The sequence below is a fragment of the Prosopis cineraria genome, unplaced genomic scaffold (genome assembly GCF_029017545.1).
Source record: "Prosopis cineraria cultivar Desert tree isolate PC_DT_omini unplaced genomic scaffold, ASM2901754v1 PC2, whole genome shotgun sequence".
Lineage (NCBI taxonomy): Eukaryota > Viridiplantae > Streptophyta > Magnoliopsida > Fabales > Fabaceae > Prosopis > Prosopis cineraria.
In genome coordinates, this window is record NW_026555333.1 from 6,157,850 (window position 1) to 6,178,889 (window position 21,040).

A 21,040-nucleotide genomic window follows, 5' to 3' on the forward strand; every position below is an offset into this window, starting at 1 on the left:
GCTGATTTGCTACCTATTATCAACTCTCCATTTTAATTTTAAAGTTACAAAATCATAGCAACTAAGAATTCCTTTCCTCATCCATGATGCATTGGAGTGCTTCATGACTAGAAGGATTATCCACATTGATGAATTTCAGCCTTAAAGTGTCAAAGAGGATTGAATCTTGAGAAGCTTCTAATAATCTGCAAATCTGTTTTGCCAATAAGGCTTTATTCATTAAATAAGTTTGTCTTAAACCCAGCCCTTTGGAGTCAACTAGTTTAAAGAGTGTCTTTATCAACAAGGTGCATTCTTTTTCCTTTTGAATCCATTCCCCAATAGAAATCAATGCATCTAGCTTCAATTTTCTTACAAACATGTAAAGGTAATTTAGCACAAGATAGCTAATAAATGTTAGCAACAGATAGGACCAATTTGACTAGTGTGAGTACAAGGTCTCCTTTACTATTCTCTTATTAACTCTAAATTCAAAACTAAGGGATTGTCCCAAAAAGATTACCAAGGTTATAAATTTTACAAAATGGGGACCTCAAGTTTTCAAAATTAAAACACTTCAATATACCTTTTACAATTTAAAAATTAGAGCTATAAATGTATGGGAAGCATGGGATCTTTCACAAGTTAAAGCATTTGCATAATAGTTGGAAACAACAACAAAAACAATGCAGAAAAGCATATGTGCTCTACGGCTTGTCATACGTGCATTACAGCTCATTGCACATTTTTTACAGCATAACTGTTGTCATTTGATAGGAATAGAAGTGGACTTCCAACGTGTCCCGTTTTTTTATCTGAAGTTTGATTGAGGTGATCTAGCTTTAGCTAATAGCATTGATTTCACAATTAAATTATTTATCCGCCAAAAATTAGATACCCATTTCACAACTAACTCCCTTTCACAATTTAAACATATCTTGATTGTCATAATTTTAAATGAAGTACCAAAAGCCTCAAATACACTTTAGAACACACTCAATAAATTATTACAGACTTATGCAATGCACCACATCACAAACTTAACATATCAAACATATTTTCAATATTCAACCCCTTAATTACAAAAACGAAAAGGGAAGCTTTGGTGTCATAATCATTCAACATTAATCAAATTTTTACTCATTCTTTAGTATTTTGGCCCTTTTTAGATTTCACAAGTCACACATATACTCAACCTAGGGCTCAGAATACACAATTTAATATTAACCAATACAAAATGCAAGTAAGCATACATGTAAACTTCTAGTTGACAACATCAACAATAATTATTCACATATAATACTCAAAATAAAAGAGGCCTACAATTTTAGGATCCTAAGCCTTAATCTTGTCCTAATAAGCTAGTTCCTATAATATTGAAAAAAAAGTGTGAGTATAACCACTCAGTAACCAAGGTTTATCTAACTTATGTTTATACATGTCAATCAATCTTAATGCAAGTGGCAATTTGAAATTATTCTTGTAAAGGGTGTTCTAAATTAGGACTTATCCATCAATTTAACTATAATAAATCAAGGACTAACCCAAAAGGATTATCCTATAAGTAATTAACCTAAACAAATTCTTAACATGTATTTTCACAAACGATTCAATATAAAGGGATCACAAATCTTTAAAATATCTCAAGAACTCGTATCATTCAATTTTATCGGATGTGGAAGCATGATAAAAGAAATACATCAACATGGAAGAAGAGTTTCCCCTTTTATTTTCTCTCTATGCCTTACTCTACAATACATATATACATATTTACGATATAACACTTGGCCACTCAAACCCTTTCATAACTGGCAGCGGGGGGCTAAGGTCTCAATTACATTTTATCACAATTACTATTATCTAATCATCATACTCTATATATTATCTATTCATCAATAGCCTATCATATACATGAATTTCTCTTTTCATTCACATATAATTAATATCAACTGCTCACCCTTGGACATCAAAAATACAAGGGGAGACCATAATAACATTCAAGTTCTCAAATTAGCCAATATTAACTATTTTCACTTGCACAAATATTTTGGCCCGTTGATATAGCTCAAGCATCAAACCACATTCCCCAGGGCCTAAAATACATTTCTCCTAACACAAAACCCATAATGCAAGTGAATCAAGAATATATTATCCTAGTTGGCAATATCATAAACTAAATACACATCAAAATAAAAAGAAAAAGGCTTACAGAAGTGATTACTATCATTTGGCCTAATGCTCATATTCTCTGTTCTTCTGAGATGAGTTAGCTCCTGCAATATGTTAAAAGAGAGGGGTGAGTACAACTACTCAGTAACCAAGGTATATCTAAGTTATACAAATGCATGATAATTAATCATGAATGCAAGTGGTCAATAAATTTATCAAGGTGACCATTCAAACAATCACATTAATAACATGTTAATCACATTAACATTTAACTCATGTGAATAATTTCAAGAATAAAGTCAAGTAAAAAATTTGCCCAAATAGCCACATATACATTATTCGCATAATTACTGCATGTTCTCATTTGTACAATTATAATCATATTCTCAACATAGCCATCAATCACTTAAATGGCATGATAGTAATAATATGCATGATCGATCTTTTCCTTGTATCCCCCCTTATTTCCTCTGACATGAAATCCGTAGGCCAACAACCGAAAGGGATCGTCCATGTGGTGAGACTACCCAAGGCCTTAATCACATCATGAGGGGCTACTGGGCTAGGGTTACCTTACTTACTTATGAACACGGTTTTTCTAAATCACACACTATGGGGTGTCAATACCCAAAATTAGCTCTACCCAAAACTCCAAGTAGGCCAGTAGGGTCAAGTCCCTTAATAGGAACAATGCTACAGTACCTTACAAGGTAAGTAGCGGCTATAACCCTTAGGATTATTGATTAGTAGCCAAGTACCATATGGATTTTGTATAACTGCTAACTCCTTCACTAAGGCGAACTCCCGCCATATGATCATGCTCATGAGAAAAATGCATTTCAAAAACTCATATATATAATTCAAAATTATCCCACATGCTCATCAACTTTTTTGCTCAACAAACATCAAGAATTATCATATTCAATCATGCCTCTTGCATCAATTTTTAAATTATCATACAAAACTACATTAGCATCATATAAAACTCAACATGCTCATACAATTTATCACTGTGCATAATCCACAACTTATAACTAAGAGTGTACACATAATCATCAACCATTAATCTCATTACTCACACCAAGTCATAATTAACTTGGTCACAAGTCATAGAGTCTCAACAAAGCTACATGCATCACAAACAACCATTTCAAAATTTAGACATATATATATATATATTCTTTTATTTCACCAACATAATTAATTAAGTAACATACAAATGTATAAAATAGATTTCCCCCAGTTACCTAACCTTTGAGAGGTCAAAGGTTACCCCTCAAATTACAACACTTCCAAAGCTTTCCAAAGCTTGAATGGTGTCAAAAGAAAAGTAATCTATAATTGATCATATCCCAATGTGTCAATAATATTATTAACACAATTTTCACTCATACTCTAATACCTAAGTATTTATTTTATTTCATTTCATTTTATTTTTAAGACCTTAGTCTTAGCCTCTTGAGTTTTAAAATTTAATTTCATGTATTTGAACCTATCTACTTGGTTCAATAGTCTCCTTCACAATAATTTAATTTAAATAATTTTCTAACATCAAAATTTCCCTTTTTATTCCAAAAATTCGCACATAAAAATACCTAAAAATTGTAAACTTGATTTCAAGCCTAGAATCATTATTCTATAGCCATAATAATTTATTTCTCATCTCAAATAATCATCTAAATATCAACAAATCAATGTATATTTTTGAATTTAACCAAAAATCTACCCATAGGGATCTATGGATAAACTCAAATGCCTCAAATTTCAATTCTATCAATAAAATAATACTCTAAAATATTTATTACACTACCAGCAACCTCAACAACCAGATTTTCTCACCAAAAATTCATCCCTCTTTCAAACCCTAGATTTTCAAAAATCTCAAAATCTGCAGTCTCAGGGAAAAAATGACTAAGAAAATATTTAGAACACTTATCTAGTCTTAGAATATTTAAAATCTCATTTGAAGTATCCTATTATAAAGCTTTACCTTCTAAACAGTTCCTATCACCGGCGACGCTCTTGCTTTGTTCTTCTTTTCTTTTTCAAACTTCTCTGTTACGCACACGGAAAGATGAGGAAGGGATCAGGAGAAATAAAAAAGGCTTGTGTGTTTTAAAATAGGTGTGGGTCCCATGGCAATAATTCACACCACTCTTCCGCCTCCCATCTCCTTTTCTTTCTCTTTTTTTTATATAATATTACACACTACATACACACCAACGTCTATATTCCTTCTCCTTTTCCTCTTTTTTTTTAATATAATATTGCACACTACACACACACCCCAACGTCTATATCCCTTCTCCTTTTCCTCTTTTTTTTATATAATATTACACACTACACACACGCACAAACGGATGAAGTCCGTTCCCAATTTTTTTTATTTCATTCATATCCCTTTTCTCTTTTAATGATAATGATAATAATTCTATTTTCTAAAAATCATAATTTAGAGTTTGGATTTATGCTAAATTAAATTCAATAATAATCTCCTAACTAAAATTATTTATATCTAAATATTCCTTCAAAATTACTCATTTGCTCTAAATTAACTTAATTAACCTTAGGTTAATTTTTGGGATGTTAAAATTCTCACATCATTTTAACATGTTCAAGAACACTTATTCCTATTTCACATCCATAATAGCATATATTTATGAGATAATAGCATGTTAACATAATTTCACAGTGATATAAGGCCAATCACGTGATTTTCATCATTAAGGTCACAATGCAAAAAACTATGTGCCTTTTTTATCACTATATGTATGATTACACCTCCTTTATAACCTCCTTATGCCTTTGACATGAAACCGGGGGCTATAACATACTAGGATCATTTATAAGATGAGACTACCCTAACCATTCATGCATGAGGGGCTATTTAGCTAAGTTGCCTAACTTACTTGATGGTTACAATTTCCCCTTAAATCTCATACTGGGGTATTATTCTCCCTAAACTAACTTCCTCGTCGAATAAGTAAAAAACTAATTAGGTTTAAGTCCCTTGTAAAATAAGTGGGACAATCCCTCATTAAATAAGTGGACAATAACAACAATTTTATTCAGGAAAACCATTGAGTTTTGATGAAATCCTTATCACATGGATTTCAATTTACTACTCCTCTTTCTAAGTGAGCCTTCACCTCTCATGATTATACAGTGCATAAAAATACAATTCCTTATGGCATGCAAGAAATCATCACATGAGCATATTCAATATTCTCGTTGTACTCACATTGTATATGTTCATCTCACAAACACATAACAACACATCATTGAACTCCATAACATATTGCATCATTGGACTCCATTTACAGCATTCGTAGAACTCCACAATTTACAAATCATTGAACTTTTCTTTTACACATATTTCATTAAACTCTACCAATACATTCACATCATTGAACTCTACTTGTAAACATTTATAAAATTCTACGAAATCATGATATTTGATTTTTCAAAAATTTTATGCCACATTTGCATTTCAAACAATTTTATAAATTTCAATTATAGCATTTAAATTAATAAATCAAATTAACACATAAAAGCACAAGAAAGAATTCTCTTAGTTACCTCAGACTTTTCAGAAGTTAAAAGTTTATCCCTTAATTTCTCACTCTTAAAGCTTTCATAAATTTTGAATGGTGTCAAATATGATCATTTTACAATAAATCATATATATAATCATCAATATTCCTTTTTGGATACTTTTCAATATTTATCTTATACTTCAACACTCTCTCTCTATTCCATTTCTCATATATATATATATATATATATATATTAGTACTTATAGGGTTTATTAGCTTCCTCTGACTCATATTAACATTATTACACTCCTAACTAGCTATTAATGACTTTACATTACATCAACTACTTCATGTATGGTGGAATTGTGGGTATTTATTACCCCACAACTACCAAACTCACAACACTATAAATGTTAAATTTAAATAGCTTAAATAACTTTCATTAAATTTATTTAAATTAGTTGGTTCAAACTCATAGTCTCTATAGACTAAAAATCATCTTTTTTAAAAAAATCCTAACTTTCATATTCAAGAAAAATGAAAGAGGAAGGAAGATAAAGACTTAAAAACTTACCTCCAATGTTTAGAAGTTCTAAAGCACTTTCAATACTTCAATCCTTTAAGTCTTAGCAAGCTCCTTATGTCTCTTTCATTTTCTTTTTCTTTCTTTCTTTTTTTTTTTGCATTTAACACAGGCCTATTTTTATAGAATTGTGGCTATATGCCGTGACACTTATACTACCTACCACAACATGTGGTACAGTGAGGCCTAATTTATGCCTTGATGACTTATGTGCTTAATATACCATACACGCACCATGGCATGTGGCATAGAGCCATTCTTTTTTGCTTTTCTCACTTTTTAACATTTGGGTGGCCCGACTTTATTTCAAACTCAATTCTAGAGCTGAAATCACAACCCATAACACTCGTTAACTCTTTGTAACTATACACTACATTAATTTACTTAATTAACTTCATTAACTCAGTTAATTAGTTTAAGATGTTACAATGAGTCTAAAAGCTTGTGAAAGAAGGTTGACTTTTTAGGAAGCTAATCTTTATATAAAATAATGACTTATCTTTCCTAAATCAACCTAAGAACCTAAATATTTACCTAGTATATATGAAATTAGGACACAAAAAATTTTAGCCCAATTTTTCTTTTTCAACTTTATTAACAATGAGGCTAAAGATAATAGATGATTTCTGCTTATTAATGTTCTACCTTGATAACCAATATAATTTTCCTAAGACAGAGTTAACTTGTTCTACACTATTCCTTATGCATTCAAGAAAGAAAATTGAATCACCTATATACAAAAGATGAGAGATAGGCTTTGCATTCCTGCAAATAATAATACAATTCCAATTTTGATTAGTGATAAAAAAAACATTAGCAGCCAAAATAAAGCAAGGAAGATAATGGATCAACTTGCTTGATAACTTGAGAAGGAGCGATTAACCTTGTAATGGAACTATTGAGAAGAATATGATAACTAACAGTAGAAATGCATTGATATATGAGATTAATCTACTTTGTTAGAAAACCTATCTTACTCATAACTACAATTATGAAATTCCAAGAGATAAAGTCAAAAGCCTTAGGGAAATCAATCTTCAAAGCTACAAGCTTCTTTTGTCGAGTGTAAGAGTGATGAATTTGATTCATAAGCTTGGAGACCAAAGTAATATTATCAGAAATGAGCCTGCCCTTAAGAAAAGAACTTTTAAAAGAAAGTATCAATTTATGTAAAATAGACTTAAGACAATTAAAAAGAATTTTGAAAAAAAAACTTTGTAAATGGTCTTGCATAAGGTTATAGGCCTTAAATGTTTGAATGTTTGAATTTTACTTCATTTAGGAATGAGAGAAATGAGAGTTTTGTTAATTAACTTAAGGATAAACTCAGCCTCCTTATAGATGATGAACCATAGTAGAGATGTTAGGTCTAACAAGATGCCAATGTTTCTAAAAAGGGAAGCATGGAATCTATCTAGTTTAGGAGAGCTATTTTCAAGGAGATTAAAGATAGCTTCTTCGATTTCACTCTTTGTGATAGGGGAGATAAGAAATGAAATATCAAAAGCAGAGAGTTAAGGCAATTCCAAGTCATTCAATTGGTCAAGAATTTGTTCAATTGAGTAGAAGTTAGAGGTTGAATAGATGTTGTGATGATGATGCCAAGGTAAGGAAATATCAAAAGCGAAGAGTTGAGGCAATTCTAAGTCATTCAATTAGTTAAGAATTTGTTCAATTGAGAGGAAGTTAGAGGTTGAGTAGATGTTGTGATGATGATGCCAAGCCAAGTAAATGATTTCTTCCTTATAATCAATCCAAGATCTCTCCTCTCTCTTAATACAAGTAACAAAGTTTTTTGTTTTTCTCTTACTGACTATTGAATAAAAGAATTTAGTGTTTCTCTTACTCACAACATTCCATTTAATTCTTACCCATTGCTTTCAAAAATTGTGTTCACAATCACAAAGAAACTCTAAAAAATGCTTTTTGTCAAGAAAATTTGAAATTTGCTCTTCAAATAAACTCTTAGAATTAATGCTAGAAGAAATTCAAAGGACTTCCTTTTCTAAAGATTGAATTCTTATTTGCAGATTACCCAGAGAACATCCACTCCAATCATGAAGTGAGGTTAGAGTACTCTAGAGCTTATTTGAATTTAAAGATAGAGATCCATTAAAATGACAATTCAAAGAATTGAGGATGGTCTTTTCACACTCTTTAAATTATACTAGAATAGTTCAAAACACAGTAATTTAGCCTTCTTGAAAAGTGGTATAGAAGTTGAAAGGACAAGCAGAGAATGATCTAAAGCAGCTATTCCCAAAACAAAAGTATGTATCAGAATAGCCAAATCCAATTTTTCCTAACATTTGCATATCCTTTCCTTTGATTAAATCATGTGAATTTTAGCCCATGTTGGTGAATAGTAATTAACCTTGAATTTTCAATATAAGATCTCAACAAAGCCATTCCACTTATTGAAGGGGTAGCTAAATTTGTCTAACTTGGAAAAGATATTATTGAAGTTACCTATAATTAACTAAGGCTTATAGTTGTACTAGTAACTTGCTCAATCTAATTCTACAGTATATATCCGTTGGAGAGTGAAAGAGGGCCATAAACAAAAGCAACAAGGATTTCCTCTACTATTGAAACAACTTGTAGAAGACAATGACAAAAATTTAGGGTTCATTCTTGAACATTAACTTCAAAATGATCAAACTATGCAATCACTATACCACGACCCAAGTTAACTGTACTAGTATTATCAAAATTATTAAAACTAAAGGCAAATAAAGTTCTATCAACAACTAAAGGGTCAATTTTAGTTTTAGAGAGATAAACAAAGTCAAGCTCTTGATCCTTTAATAGTTGATTATGTCTTTAAACTATCATATCTTTCTTCAATCCTTGATAGTTCTAGCTTAACATTTTCATAGCTCCCTATGAATCTTTATTAAGGCCACTTCCTTAGCCCTTTTAACATAAATTTGAGTGATACTTGAGGGAGAATCTTCATATTTCCTTTTAACTTGTCGATTTATATTCTTAATTTTCTTTCTTTTTGGTATATTGGGATGACAATCATCATACTCAAAAGATCTAAATCCCTTGACATTGATGTGATTCACCTTTTTCTTGAACATTCCAAATTGCTCTCCACGAGAAGGAGGCTTTGTAATATTTATATACTTCTTTTTTAAAAAAGAATTAATTCTCATAACCATATCATCATCCTTTTGAAGAATGCTTTCCTTATACTATTGACCTTGTTTGGTGGTTGATTGATTCTCATTTTGATTGTTGGAATTCATGTTTTTCTTAACCCAACAAGTTTTAGGGGATATGACATAAATTATTTTTCTTTCTGATTTTAGAGAAGACCTACAAGGCTTGTAAATTCCCAAGACTAATTTTTTTTTCAAATAAGAAAAGCACAATGAGCTTCAAGAGCCACTTAGAGGATCTGATCCTTCTCGAAAATTTCATTTTCCTAATCGCTAGTATTGATTTCTTTTCTTTGCTTGACTCCCAAATTCTTGAGACATTTTTCAAAAGGGCTATCAAATGAGATTGAAAAGAGAGATTTGTCTCCTTGTTTTTCTTTTCACAAGCTTGTAAAGATCAAGAGGGTTCCTCAATATTTATAATCTGTGCAAAGACAATTCCAATTTTTTATGATTCATATGATTTCAAAAACCAACGAACATAGTTTGTGGGTTTAGTAAAAATCTTCCAAGAGCCTTAGGTACATGTGATGAATGATTTAATTGATATGCTAAACATCTATGACCAACGTAAATTTACAATGCAATACCATGCAATGATTTATGATTCCACTAATTACTAAGACCAACCAAAAGATAACCAAGGAAAGATCTACGCCAAAGAGTAGTGATTCTTAACCATCTACAATTGCCAAAGTATGCTTAGTAATAGAGATATGGATTCTCTTCTTGTTGATCATTGTAAAGTAAAGATGTTGATCATAGGTCTTTAAATCACATTCACAAAAAGAGATAGCTGTGAGAAAATAGTCCCAACACAATGTTTTAAAAATTAGAATCAGAGAAGCAAAAGATTATTAATGAAGAGAGACAAAATTGCACTTATGAGAATAAACTATAATCATAATAGCCAGAACATAGGAGTAAAATATGAGCCATAATTGAAATCACAGACCAACAAATAATTAAAAGCTAGAAACCTTGCATATAAAAGATGCAAACCTTCAATTTTCCTTCCCTCTCTTGAATGATGAATATTAATTGTGAGTATCTTTTTAACAAAAAATCAATTCTTAATTAACCATGTTATAAACAACTATCTCCTTTTATCAAAAGGTTAAGGGTCAATGTTACCCCTAAAGTATACACAAAAGGTCACAAATGACTCTAAACTCAACTATAGGTCATTTATATCTCTCAACTTTAAATATTTTGTGCTCCATTACCCTTTTACTTATCAGTTTATTTTTTCCTGTCAGTGGGGCCTACATTGAAATTTTTTTAATATTTTTGTTATAAAATATATTTAGCTAATATTTTTTATAAATTATTATTTAGTGGGTCTACTATTTTTTATATTTTTTAATAATATAAAAAACTCTATCTCTCTCTTCCCTCTCTCTCCCTTTCCTCATCCTTCATTGCTTATGCACAAAGTCCTTAAGCTTTTTATTGGAAGCTCGATTGAAGATAGGAAGAGGTTTAACATGGGCAATAGCCTTCATCCACGACAAGAAATAAGTCCATGGCAACATTAAACCCTCTAACATCTACTTCAACTCGGACATGGAACCCATAGTCATCGACTTCAGCCTCAACTGCGTCCTCTGTAACTCTAACAACTTCAACCTTAGAACTAATGGTTCATCTTGCTCTCGTCAGATAGCCAACCAAACCCAACAACCTTGCTCCTTTCCTTCTCTCCATCTTCTCTCTCTCCCCCTTCCCTCACCCTCTTTCTATCACCCTTCCTTTCCTTCTTTGATTCCTCGACCCCTTCCTTCCTTTATTCACTTCTGCCCCCGCTTTACTATTGAATGCACATCATGTTTGCCTTTTGCTTTCTCGACTCCTTCCTCCCCTCCTTCATACACCTCAATGGGTATTTCAATCTTCTTCACCATTGACAACCACCTCAACATCTCTCTCTGGTTCTCATAAAATAGAGCCTTCATCTTTTGCTTCCTCTCATCTTTGTTGCACATACATGCCTTCTCGAGAACCTATATTTTGAGATGAAAACTAAGATGGATTATTCTCAAAGAAATTACTTCTTAAAGCAGAATGGAGGAGAGAGAGTAGAGACTAGGATGGTTGTTGGCAATGCCTTTACCTTCAACCTCTCTGGAGCTTCCTTCGCATGGAAACCATGTAAAGAAGGAGAGTGGGGTGAAAGAGAGGAGAGAAGGAGATGGAGACAGAGGGCGAGAGTAGGGTGAGAGAGAGCAAATGAATGGAGCATAGAGAGAGAGTTTTTTATACTATAAAATATATTAAAAATGTGGGACCACTAAATAATATTTTATAACAAAAATTTAAAAAAATTTGAATGTGGGCCCTACTAACCAAAAAAAGCATGGATAAAACTAAGATGGTGGCGAAGAGAGGGTAGTTGCCATCAATGTCAACGCTGACCAAAAACTAAGATGTGTTATTCTCAAAGAAATTTCTTTTTAAAGCAGAATGGAGGAGAGAGAGTAGAGACTATGATGGTTGCTAGCAATGCCTTCACCTTTAACCTCTTTAGAGCTTCCTTCGTATGGTAGGCATGCAAAGAAGGTGAATAGGGTGAAAGAGAGGAGAGAGGGAGATAGAGGGCGAGAGTGGGGTGAGAGAGAGCAGATGAATGGAGCATAAAGAGAGTTTTTTATAGTATAAAATATATTAAAAATGTGGGACCCATTAAATAATATTTTATAATAAAAATATTAAAAAAATTTAAATGTGGGCCCTATTAACAAAAAAAAAGCACGGATAAACAACAAGGTAACATAATAAAAAATATTTGAGGTTGAGGGATATAAATGACTTATAGTTGAGTTTAGGGTTATTTATGACTTTTTGTGCATAATTCAAGGACAAATTTGACCCTGAATCCACTTATTAAATTAAACCCACATAAAAGTGGTAATCTTGTTTTGCTTTCAGCTTTTCAATAAATAAACTATATTTAAAGTCATAAAAGGACACTCAATTGTGTGAGCATATTCGTTCTATCTAGTGTTTTTTTATATACTTTTTTATTAAAAAATATAAGATATTTTTAATTTAATCTCAATTTTTAAAAATTAGTTAATTATCTTCCAACTAATGTCATCTTTCTACATATAGCATTATTTAATATGATATTTTACTTTAAAATAAATGTAAATTAATTTATTTATTAAGGGTATTTTTGAAAAAATACATTAATTACATGTTTAGATATTAAAAATACTTTATATTTTTTAACATTCAATCCCTCAAAAAAATTTTATATTTTTAAACAAAAAAATTATGTTATATCCCTCGCCCTTTACATAGACATTTTATTTTGGGTTTCATTTCTCCTCGCCATCTTAAATAGTTATTGGAGGATATTAGGCTTCTACTTTTTGGGTTTGTGACAACAAATATTTTTTAATTTTTTAAAATTCTAATTTGCTTTTTATTGAAAAAAAAATTCTACACAAATTTCGTTGTATTTGGTCTTTGTTCAATTAGGAAGTTTTCATTTCATGAACTAACAAACTATCATCTGAAAAACAATAACCTATATTAATGTTTAAGTAAAACCGAACCTTCTTCTTTATACATGAAAAACAATAATGTTTGAGTTAAAATATGTTCATGATTCATAAATAGTCTAGCTTATTTAAATTAAGCTAATAGCAAAAGATATCAACTAAAACAAATAGAAATAATAGCCACTGGAATGTAGTATTGGCATCTAAAGAGTAAAGACGTCACACTGCTTGCAAAATATACATGCTTTGTGTCTAATGAAAGATATTAATCCGTCTTTAAAAAATGAGCTATTTTACACACTTTTTCCTCATGGACATCATAAAAAGCTTTCGTCGATACCATAGAAGAAGACGAGAAAGAACGAGACGGGGAGAACCTTGAAGTAAGTGGTTTGTTCCAGTAAGCTGTAAGCAATTTGAGCATTCGAAAATCTGGTGGGGGTTCGATCCTCGATATGCAGGTTTAAGGAAACAACTGACGTTCTATAAGCTCCCCGTACTAGACAGCACCCCCCTTTTCGTTCCCTTTCCCGGGCTCTCATTTCTGTAATATTGCCAGGGAAAAGAAACAATGGCGCAACTTCAAGTCCAGGTTCTTCATCCCTGCAAATTACACTCCTGCAAACTCACTCACATGACCTCCTTCTCTCAGCCCCCCACCTTCACACCCTATTCTGGAAGATCCCTCATGTTGCCTAGTAGAACTTTACTTCTGTATCCCCGGTTCGTGCTTCAATCCCGCACTGTATGCAAAATGAACGGATCAGGTATACCTTACCCTCTTATATATAGTATTGCATCAATCATGGTTTTCATTCTGTTTCCTATCAAATAATGCCTTTTTACTTGTTGGGAGAGGGGATGGCTGTCTCGAGCATTTTCACATATAGTTAGGGTGCAATGGTAAAAGCTGCTAATTGTGAATTGCATATCTTGTAATTGCTTTTGTCTTTGGTTTGAAAACTATGCGTACTTCACAAAGCGTTTCCAAAACTTGAAGTATGCACTATTAACTACCGTTGCTCATGCCTGATGAGAATTAAGAATTCGGAATCCCGGGTTCTCTCTGAAATGAATTTTTAGATGCATTTTGCTTTAGATGTTTCTCTTCTGTGGCAATCCCGCTTGTTGCAACCATGTTTGTGCTTCTGACCAATGTTGAATCCGAATATAGAAACATTTTAGCAGCCTTACATAGATTTGGTTAGATATGATTTCACAGCTGGAGCTTGGAAAATCTGGGGACGGAAGGAAACCGGAGAGACGAGTGAACGGGATATTCTGGATCATACTCCTTAATATTGGAATATTTGTGGCAGATCACTTCTTTCAGGTATGCAATTTTCCTTACTCTTGATATGTTTGTAGGTGCGATTGCGCAACTGCACTAGTACACGTCTTTCTGAAAAACAGGATAAGAATTCTACTTTTACCAGCCTTAATTGAATTTACATAAACTAAATAAGCAACTTGAATCTGTATAGCATGGTTTGGTCCTATCATGGAATTTTTCTGATGCATCACATTAAAGCTTTATATAAATTTTTGCTAGGTTCGTAGCATTAAAGCTTTGTACTTGTACCATAACCGGCCAGCTTGGTATCAGTTTCTCACTGCTACATTTTGTCATGCTAATTGGTGAGTCCTATGTGATTTCTGTATCCATGTAAGCGTTGCATTTCAGTTCTGTTTAAATTTATTTACATATGAACTTCTAGAATAATTATTTTGCTCTCAAGCCAATGCAAATGAAGAACTCTATCTCATTTTACTGGCTAACTACTACCTTAACATGTGAACTTGTTCAGGAATCATCTCTCTAGCAACCTTTTCTTCTTGTACATTTTTGGTAAGGTATCACTCTTTTTTGTGCTCAATGAATGGGACATAAATGGAACAAGTGCTCAAGCGTTTAGCATAAACAGGTAAATTAGTTGAAGAGGAGGAAGGGAACTTTGCTTTGTGGCTTTCTTACATTCTCACTGGTGTTGGATCAAACCTTGTTTCATGGTTGGTTCTACCGCGAAGTGCAGTTTCTGTTGGGGCTTCTGGTGCAGTTTTTGGATTATTTACAATCAGTGTCCTTGTAAAGGTACCAAAATAGTATGGTGAAGTTGGTTGCCCTTTAGTTTTCAGTGATGCTTTGAAGTCACAACAGATTTACTTGACGTAGATTTCATGGGATTGGAGAAAGATTCTTGAAGTGCTTATATTGGGGCAGTTTGTGGTGGAGAAGGTGAGCAGGAGAAACAAATGCTTGTGCTTGCCATGCAGAAGTATTTTTCACTAAAATATCAACTTATACTTAATTCTTTGCATTATTTTTTCACCTATTTAATTGTTTATAAAACTAAACCAGATGTTTTGGTTGCCATCTGAGCAATGCTTGAACCAGTAGAGTAGACTGTGCCATTTCTGACAGATCTGTTCTGGGTGAGCCTCAGGTTATGGAAGCGGCTCAAGCTTCAACCGCATTACCAGGTACCTTTCGTGGAGGCTACTTGATGCAAAGTGTCAATCACATTGCACATCTTTCTGGGGCTCTTGTTGGCGTGCTTTTGGTCTTGCTTCTTAGCAAAGTGCCCTCTGATCCTCCAGCCCAAGTATCCACTTTGCCTAAGAAAACGGGAAGAACTCCGTAGGCAATGTTTTTAATTTAATCAGTCAAATATTTCAAATCAGAAGACTCATGTTCTCTCACTTCATTTGTCATTCTTAGAAAGTATATACAATAGAAATTTATCATGCGCAGGCATTGTCTTGTGATGAACGTTTGCTTTTGGGGAATAATAAGATGAAATGGCAAAATTGGGCTTGAAAGAAGATTTATGTAAGCACTTTTTGTTCGCATCTCTGCGTGTTATGCGGAGTGGAAATAAAGTCGCTTTGTTTTTTTCAAGTCAATTGCGGAGAATAATGTTGCATACAAAACTGTTATAAACATCATTAAGAGCGGCACTTGGAACGCAGACACCAAGCTAGAGCTTTCTTTATTCCTGTCAAGATCCGATTCATACCTTCTCTCAAGAAGATTTGTGCAGCCTGAGCTCAAGTAATCCCCATTGATAATGATTTTATGACTTATGGATACAAGCGAATGTACACATCAACAACAAAAATATTGTTCTTTTACAGAAAAGTGATGCCTTCTTCCACCTCCAACCCACTCCAACACTCGGGGTACAGGAGTCACGCAAGATGAGAAGCATGTTTTGGCTACAAGAAAATGTGAGCAGCGTGAAGATGTTCTGACTATTTACCTCGAATGACTGATTTTGTTCCGTCGAATTTACAATGTCGTTGCATCAGCTATTCTTTTTTCAGTTCAAGAAAACTGCTGTGCATGAATTTGCAAGTTGGTATGTGCCGTGCTGCCCCTGAAACTGTCTCTGGCACATAATCGAAAATCCTTCACTGGCTCTACAAGTTTGAGAAAGACGCTTGAATTTTGATGGGAGCAACGAGCTTTCCAGATCAACATCTCTCAAGAGCAATCGGCTTCTCCTGGCTGCTGAAGCTGAGCATCTTTGATCACTGGTACCTACAGTTGGTATCTGTAAGAAACCAGAGGAAAGGGCACTGGTATAGCGCTTTTGATAAACTCTCTCAGAGGTTTCAGCTGGTATTTCTTCATCTTGCTCCACTGAATGCGTCATTGGCTTGTTTTTTTCAGTACGTAGTAACCTATTTGCCTCTTCTGTTAATCCAGCATAACACCAAGCTTCTGCAACAAGTGTGATTGTATATTTCTTAGGAAGGACATGAAACTCTTTCATTATTTGGAGAATTCCTTCTGCTTTCCACGGCTGTTTTGCTTCAGCATATCCTGAAATGAGGGTCTCAAAAGTCTTCAAATTTGGAGAAATCCCATATCCACACATCTTGTCGAAAATCCTGATAGCATAGTCCATCCTGCCAGCACTGCACCATCCACTTATGACAGTTGTAAATATGACAACATTAGGGGATACACCTGATTCTATCATGGCAGTTAGCAATTCTTCTGCCTTTTCTGGTTCTTGGGCACGCACGTAGGCTTTAGCAAGAATACTGTAAGCATGTGCATCTGGTTCTACACCAGATTTCAGCATGTCATTGAAGACTTCTTTACATTTCTCCAAGAATCCAGCTTGGCTCCAAGCATTCATTATAGTACTATATGTGACCACATCTGGTTTGATCTGAAATTCTTCCATCAACTGTAAAACCTGTAAATAGAATATAGATTATTCACCATGAGTTAAAAACCTAATCATGTAATGTACGGGAGTGAGAAAAACAAATTAAGGCAAAATGGACTTGTATAAGTTAAAGTGCTGAGACTGCGATCCACCATGCTGCGGATATCAAAACTAGCAAACGGTGTTTTGCTTTTCTTTTCTTTTAATCTTGAAGCAAAAGACGCGTTAGATGATTGCACAGAAGAAATCAATTTATAAATCAATTCTGCAAAGCGTGAAGCAACAAGTCCAAATTGGCGATTGCCCTTCAGAAGTTTAAATTATCATAGCAACATAAAATTGCAAAACTGCCTCAGCAAGAATCAGTGTGACTGGAATTCAGATGATGGAGACAGAATACAACATTGGAAACATGAATAAAATTATTGCCAGTGGCGAATAAAAGACGGGTCTTTCACAGAGAGATGTGTTTTGCAATGTTCAAATACTCAGTTGCTAGCTGTTATATCTTCATTCCTGTTGCTTCATGCTTTACCCTAATATGAATTATAAAATGGATATCAAGAGAATAGAAGGTGAATAGTCCGTTGTTCATTCTATTCTATGCTGTATACCCTCCAAAATAAGAACCATAGGCATTTTGAGATAAAAGGATAAAAAATCGTAAGTCTAAACTTACCTCATCGACACCATCTCTATCCATCATGTCCACAAAACTATTTATTAGGGAATTGAACAAAACGAGGTTTGCTTGCAGCCCCAGCTCCTTCATCCTGTACACAAACCTCAGAGCTTCCTTTATTTTACCTTCCCTGCAGTATCCGCTGATAATGATGCTGTAAGTTCTTTCATTAGGCCTCACACCATAATTCTGCATCTCTAAAATCATTGCTTCGGCCTTAGCTGTCTGTCCGTTCTGAGCATAAGCCGTAGCCATTGTGTTGAAAGTAACAGTATCTGGCTGCATTCCTGATGCTGCCATTTTATACACCACATTCCATGCCTCAGACATGTTCTTTTTACACCATGCTCTAACGAGCACATTATATGTCTTGAGATTGGGTTTCACATTTCCCTCTCTTGTGATCACGTCCAGTAGCTTCATTGATTCTTCAGGCTTGCCAGCAATTCCATACCCTTTGATCAATGTGTTGTAAGTGCTAATGGTAGGTATTATTCCACTGTCTTTCATCTTCTGAAATGTTTCCATGGCTTCCTCCATGTTCCCAGATTCTGCAAATGCATTTGTGAGAGCATTAAAAAATACAGAGTCAGGCTTCATCCCTTTTTCTTCCACCTGTGAGACAATGGAATGTATGGACTTGAAGCATTTTTGGATGGTCAAGGCATTTAACAGGGTTGTGTATGTTACTAAAGATGGTTGGTGCCCTTCTTTAATCAGATTTTGAAAAATGGAACTGGCTTCCTGTGGTTTTCTTCTATCTATCAGCATATTCATTAATTTTGTTCTTGAGCGCACAATACGGCAACTATTTTTTCCCATGCAGTAAATGCAGATGGGTTGACTTTCTGAATCTGCAGCTTTAGCGTTAGTAAAATGGTTCACTGAACTCTTGTGGTCGTCAAGATGATTCCCCTATAAAATTAAATACCAACGTGTAATCAATTTTGAGCAGTACTGACTTCATCTGAGCTGCTGCATGTAAAGCAGTATTCTGACATATTTTATAAACATTATAAAGACATGTAAGTTATTTTAGCTTGAGTTGTTTTAACACACAGAAAGAGCAGTTGATTGACTTTTTTTGCCCTACCAAGGTCCAAAGGTCGCTGAAAACCAGAGGGCCAGGGCATTGGAAAATCCTTTGACATGGCAAATAATTTAGCATGTTACTAATCAATCATAACTACAGTTAACTAACATTTTCTCAAAATAGTTGAATCATTGCTGAAATTAGCGACAGCTAAGACAACTATAGCTTCTATTCACCAAGAAGAAACTAGAGGCTTTACATTTTTAGGCTTCTTATTTCCTTTTTCTTCACAATAGGAACTTTCATACTGTCTTAAATTATCTTGCCTAATATGCTTGGACTAATTAGATTGATATCCATAGAATATTTCTGGAGCACGGGGCAAATTTTCTACCTCTAAATGGACAGGCACAAAAATGGAAATATACCTGCGGCTTACCAGCAATTTAATAAAAAGCTAAAGAGCTATATTAACATATGGCAGAAACTTTTCCCACAGGAATTTGCCTCGTCAAAGTTTTTCGAAAGTTGACAATAGTTGTACCCTCGAGGAACATGTTGTGGTAAGATTAGTGCCTACTATTGCTATTTACATCATATATAAGTAATCATGACATGCGGATACTTCATACTACTTAGTAATTTAGCATTAGAGTTTCTCAGATATAGATCCAATTGAGCTATACAGCAATAGCAATAACAACAAGTCTTATCTCACAAAGTGAGGAATTGAGCTATACAGCACAAAGCCAAAACTTTGAAGCAGTAGATTGGCAACAGCAATATTAGCCGTTATATTTATACCTTGACTGACACTGGTTGAACCCATCCTTTCTTCATGATGGTGATTGTTGTTTAGTTTCTGTAACATATTCCATAAAAAGAACGATTATTTCCAGGATTTATAATATTTTTCCTTCAGTCTCTTAAGTCAACATCAACTGCTTTGACTATCAAGAAGGTCAAAACTTATTTTATGTTCATCTTCATGTTCTCACAGAATTTTACAGGCGTAAAACACGTTTATACCATCAAGTTTGAGACAAAATAAACAAACATTGCAAAGGGAAGCATACTGGAGCAAACTGAAGAATAGGGAATACGGTCGCTGGCTCACACACACACACACACACGTCCCTAACCAACTCAATGATGCAGCTCAAAAGGGTGTTTGGTCTTTGACTTCTTTAATTATATGACCATAATCTGCATAGAAATTAATAAACTTCATCTCCCTTGAAAGCACAAAGCACTAAAATTTACAATCAGACGAAAAATGATAGGGCAGCAGAGCAATGCCACTATGACGGTGTCATTTAAAATTTGTAGACTGAAAGTTCAAGTAAAAATAAATCCATATAAATTTCCAAAAAGTTAAAGAACAATCCATAACCAACAAGCAAACTATTATGCACTGCTGAGTGCTGACGGTATTAGCGTAGGATCTGTGAAGGACGAAGAATTACGCCTTTTTTTTTTTAATATGCTACCAGAATCTTGATGTAAAAGAAAAAACACAATGGAGAGTAAACGTAGATTGAGATGGATTCTGTGAAAAAGAAAGACAATCTCGGGATGGAAACCGCGATAAAGAAAATGACCCTACAAAACACTTGAGCAGAAACGTTGTCACCTGCTGAGGCAGAATGTGCAGGTAGTAACAGGAAATGAAGGATGAGAGAAGAGACGAGAGGCAATGAGACGGGTCGGATTTTGGATTGAGAAGACCATAGTTGAAATAGTGCCGAGAAAGATGCCCGAACTCTTTTTTTTTTTTTTCTCGGAAATATATTATCCACAAAAGAAGACGTGTGACCATAACAAAACGATAGGTCAGGAAGAGAGGATGGGATAAGGAAGAAGAGAGTGAGGTAGATCTTTCTGACAGGACGTCCCTTCCGTTTCTAGTTGGTCCCCTTCCTTGGCCATCCTTAGTCACTACTGCCTCTTGTTAATTGGTTCGGTATTTTTAGTGGACTAATTGGTTCAGTGTTGAGACTGAGTATTACAGACAAGAATGATTTAATTTTTTATTGTTGAAAATAAATAACAAGAAGATAATTAGATATCTACTTTAGTTTCTTCAACAGTGATAAGAATTACTTTCTTTCTTTGAAAATATAAGACATGTTTTAAGGGTTGAATGTTATATTTTTAATCCTTTAAAATATAATTGCTGTATTTTTTAAAAAATATTCTTATTG

The 21,040-nt window shown here is 33.7% G+C and overlaps 2 protein-coding genes across 8 annotated transcripts; one reads left to right on the top strand and one right to left on the bottom strand.

The window, feature by feature from the left end:
- Positions 1 to 13,255: 13,255 nt before the first annotated feature.
- On the top strand, positions 13,256 to 15,685 carry LOC129299036 (rhomboid-like protein 11, chloroplastic). 2 transcript variants are annotated; one of them, XM_054937490.1, is made up of 7 exons: positions 13,256 to 13,707; positions 14,149 to 14,273; positions 14,493 to 14,578; positions 14,749 to 14,789; positions 14,866 to 15,032; positions 15,114 to 15,216; positions 15,385 to 15,685. In XM_054937490.1, exons 1-7 carry the CDS (start codon positions 13,512 to 13,514, stop codon positions 15,513 to 15,515), a joined length of 849 nt encoding a protein of 282 aa, XP_054793465.1. In that variant the 5' UTR covers positions 13,256 to 13,511; the 3' UTR covers positions 15,516 to 15,685. The 2 variants fall into 2 exon arrangements, with proteins under 2 accessions (XP_054793465.1, XP_054793459.1); XM_054937484.1 differs by having other exon boundaries at positions 13,258 to 13,707; positions 15,114 to 15,176.
- Positions 15,686 to 15,972: 287 nt separating this feature from the next.
- LOC129298971 (pentatricopeptide repeat-containing protein At5g25630) lies at positions 15,973 to 20,670 on the bottom strand. Of its 6 annotated transcripts, none has more exons than XM_054937444.1 (4): positions 20,470 to 20,670; positions 19,641 to 19,698; positions 17,801 to 18,354; positions 15,973 to 17,148 (listed from the first exon to the last, which is right to left on the bottom strand). In XM_054937444.1, exons 1-4 carry the CDS (start codon positions 20,653 to 20,655, stop codon positions 16,261 to 16,263), a joined length of 1,686 nt encoding a protein of 561 aa, XP_054793419.1. In that variant the 5' UTR covers positions 20,656 to 20,670; the 3' UTR covers positions 15,973 to 16,260. The 6 variants fall into 6 exon arrangements, with proteins under 6 accessions (XP_054793419.1, XP_054793410.1, XP_054793385.1 ...); XM_054937435.1 differs by having other exon boundaries at positions 20,443 to 20,670; XM_054937410.1 differs by having other exon boundaries at positions 17,801 to 18,718; positions 20,470 to 20,609.
- Between the last annotated feature and the right edge of the window lie 370 nt (positions 20,671 to 21,040).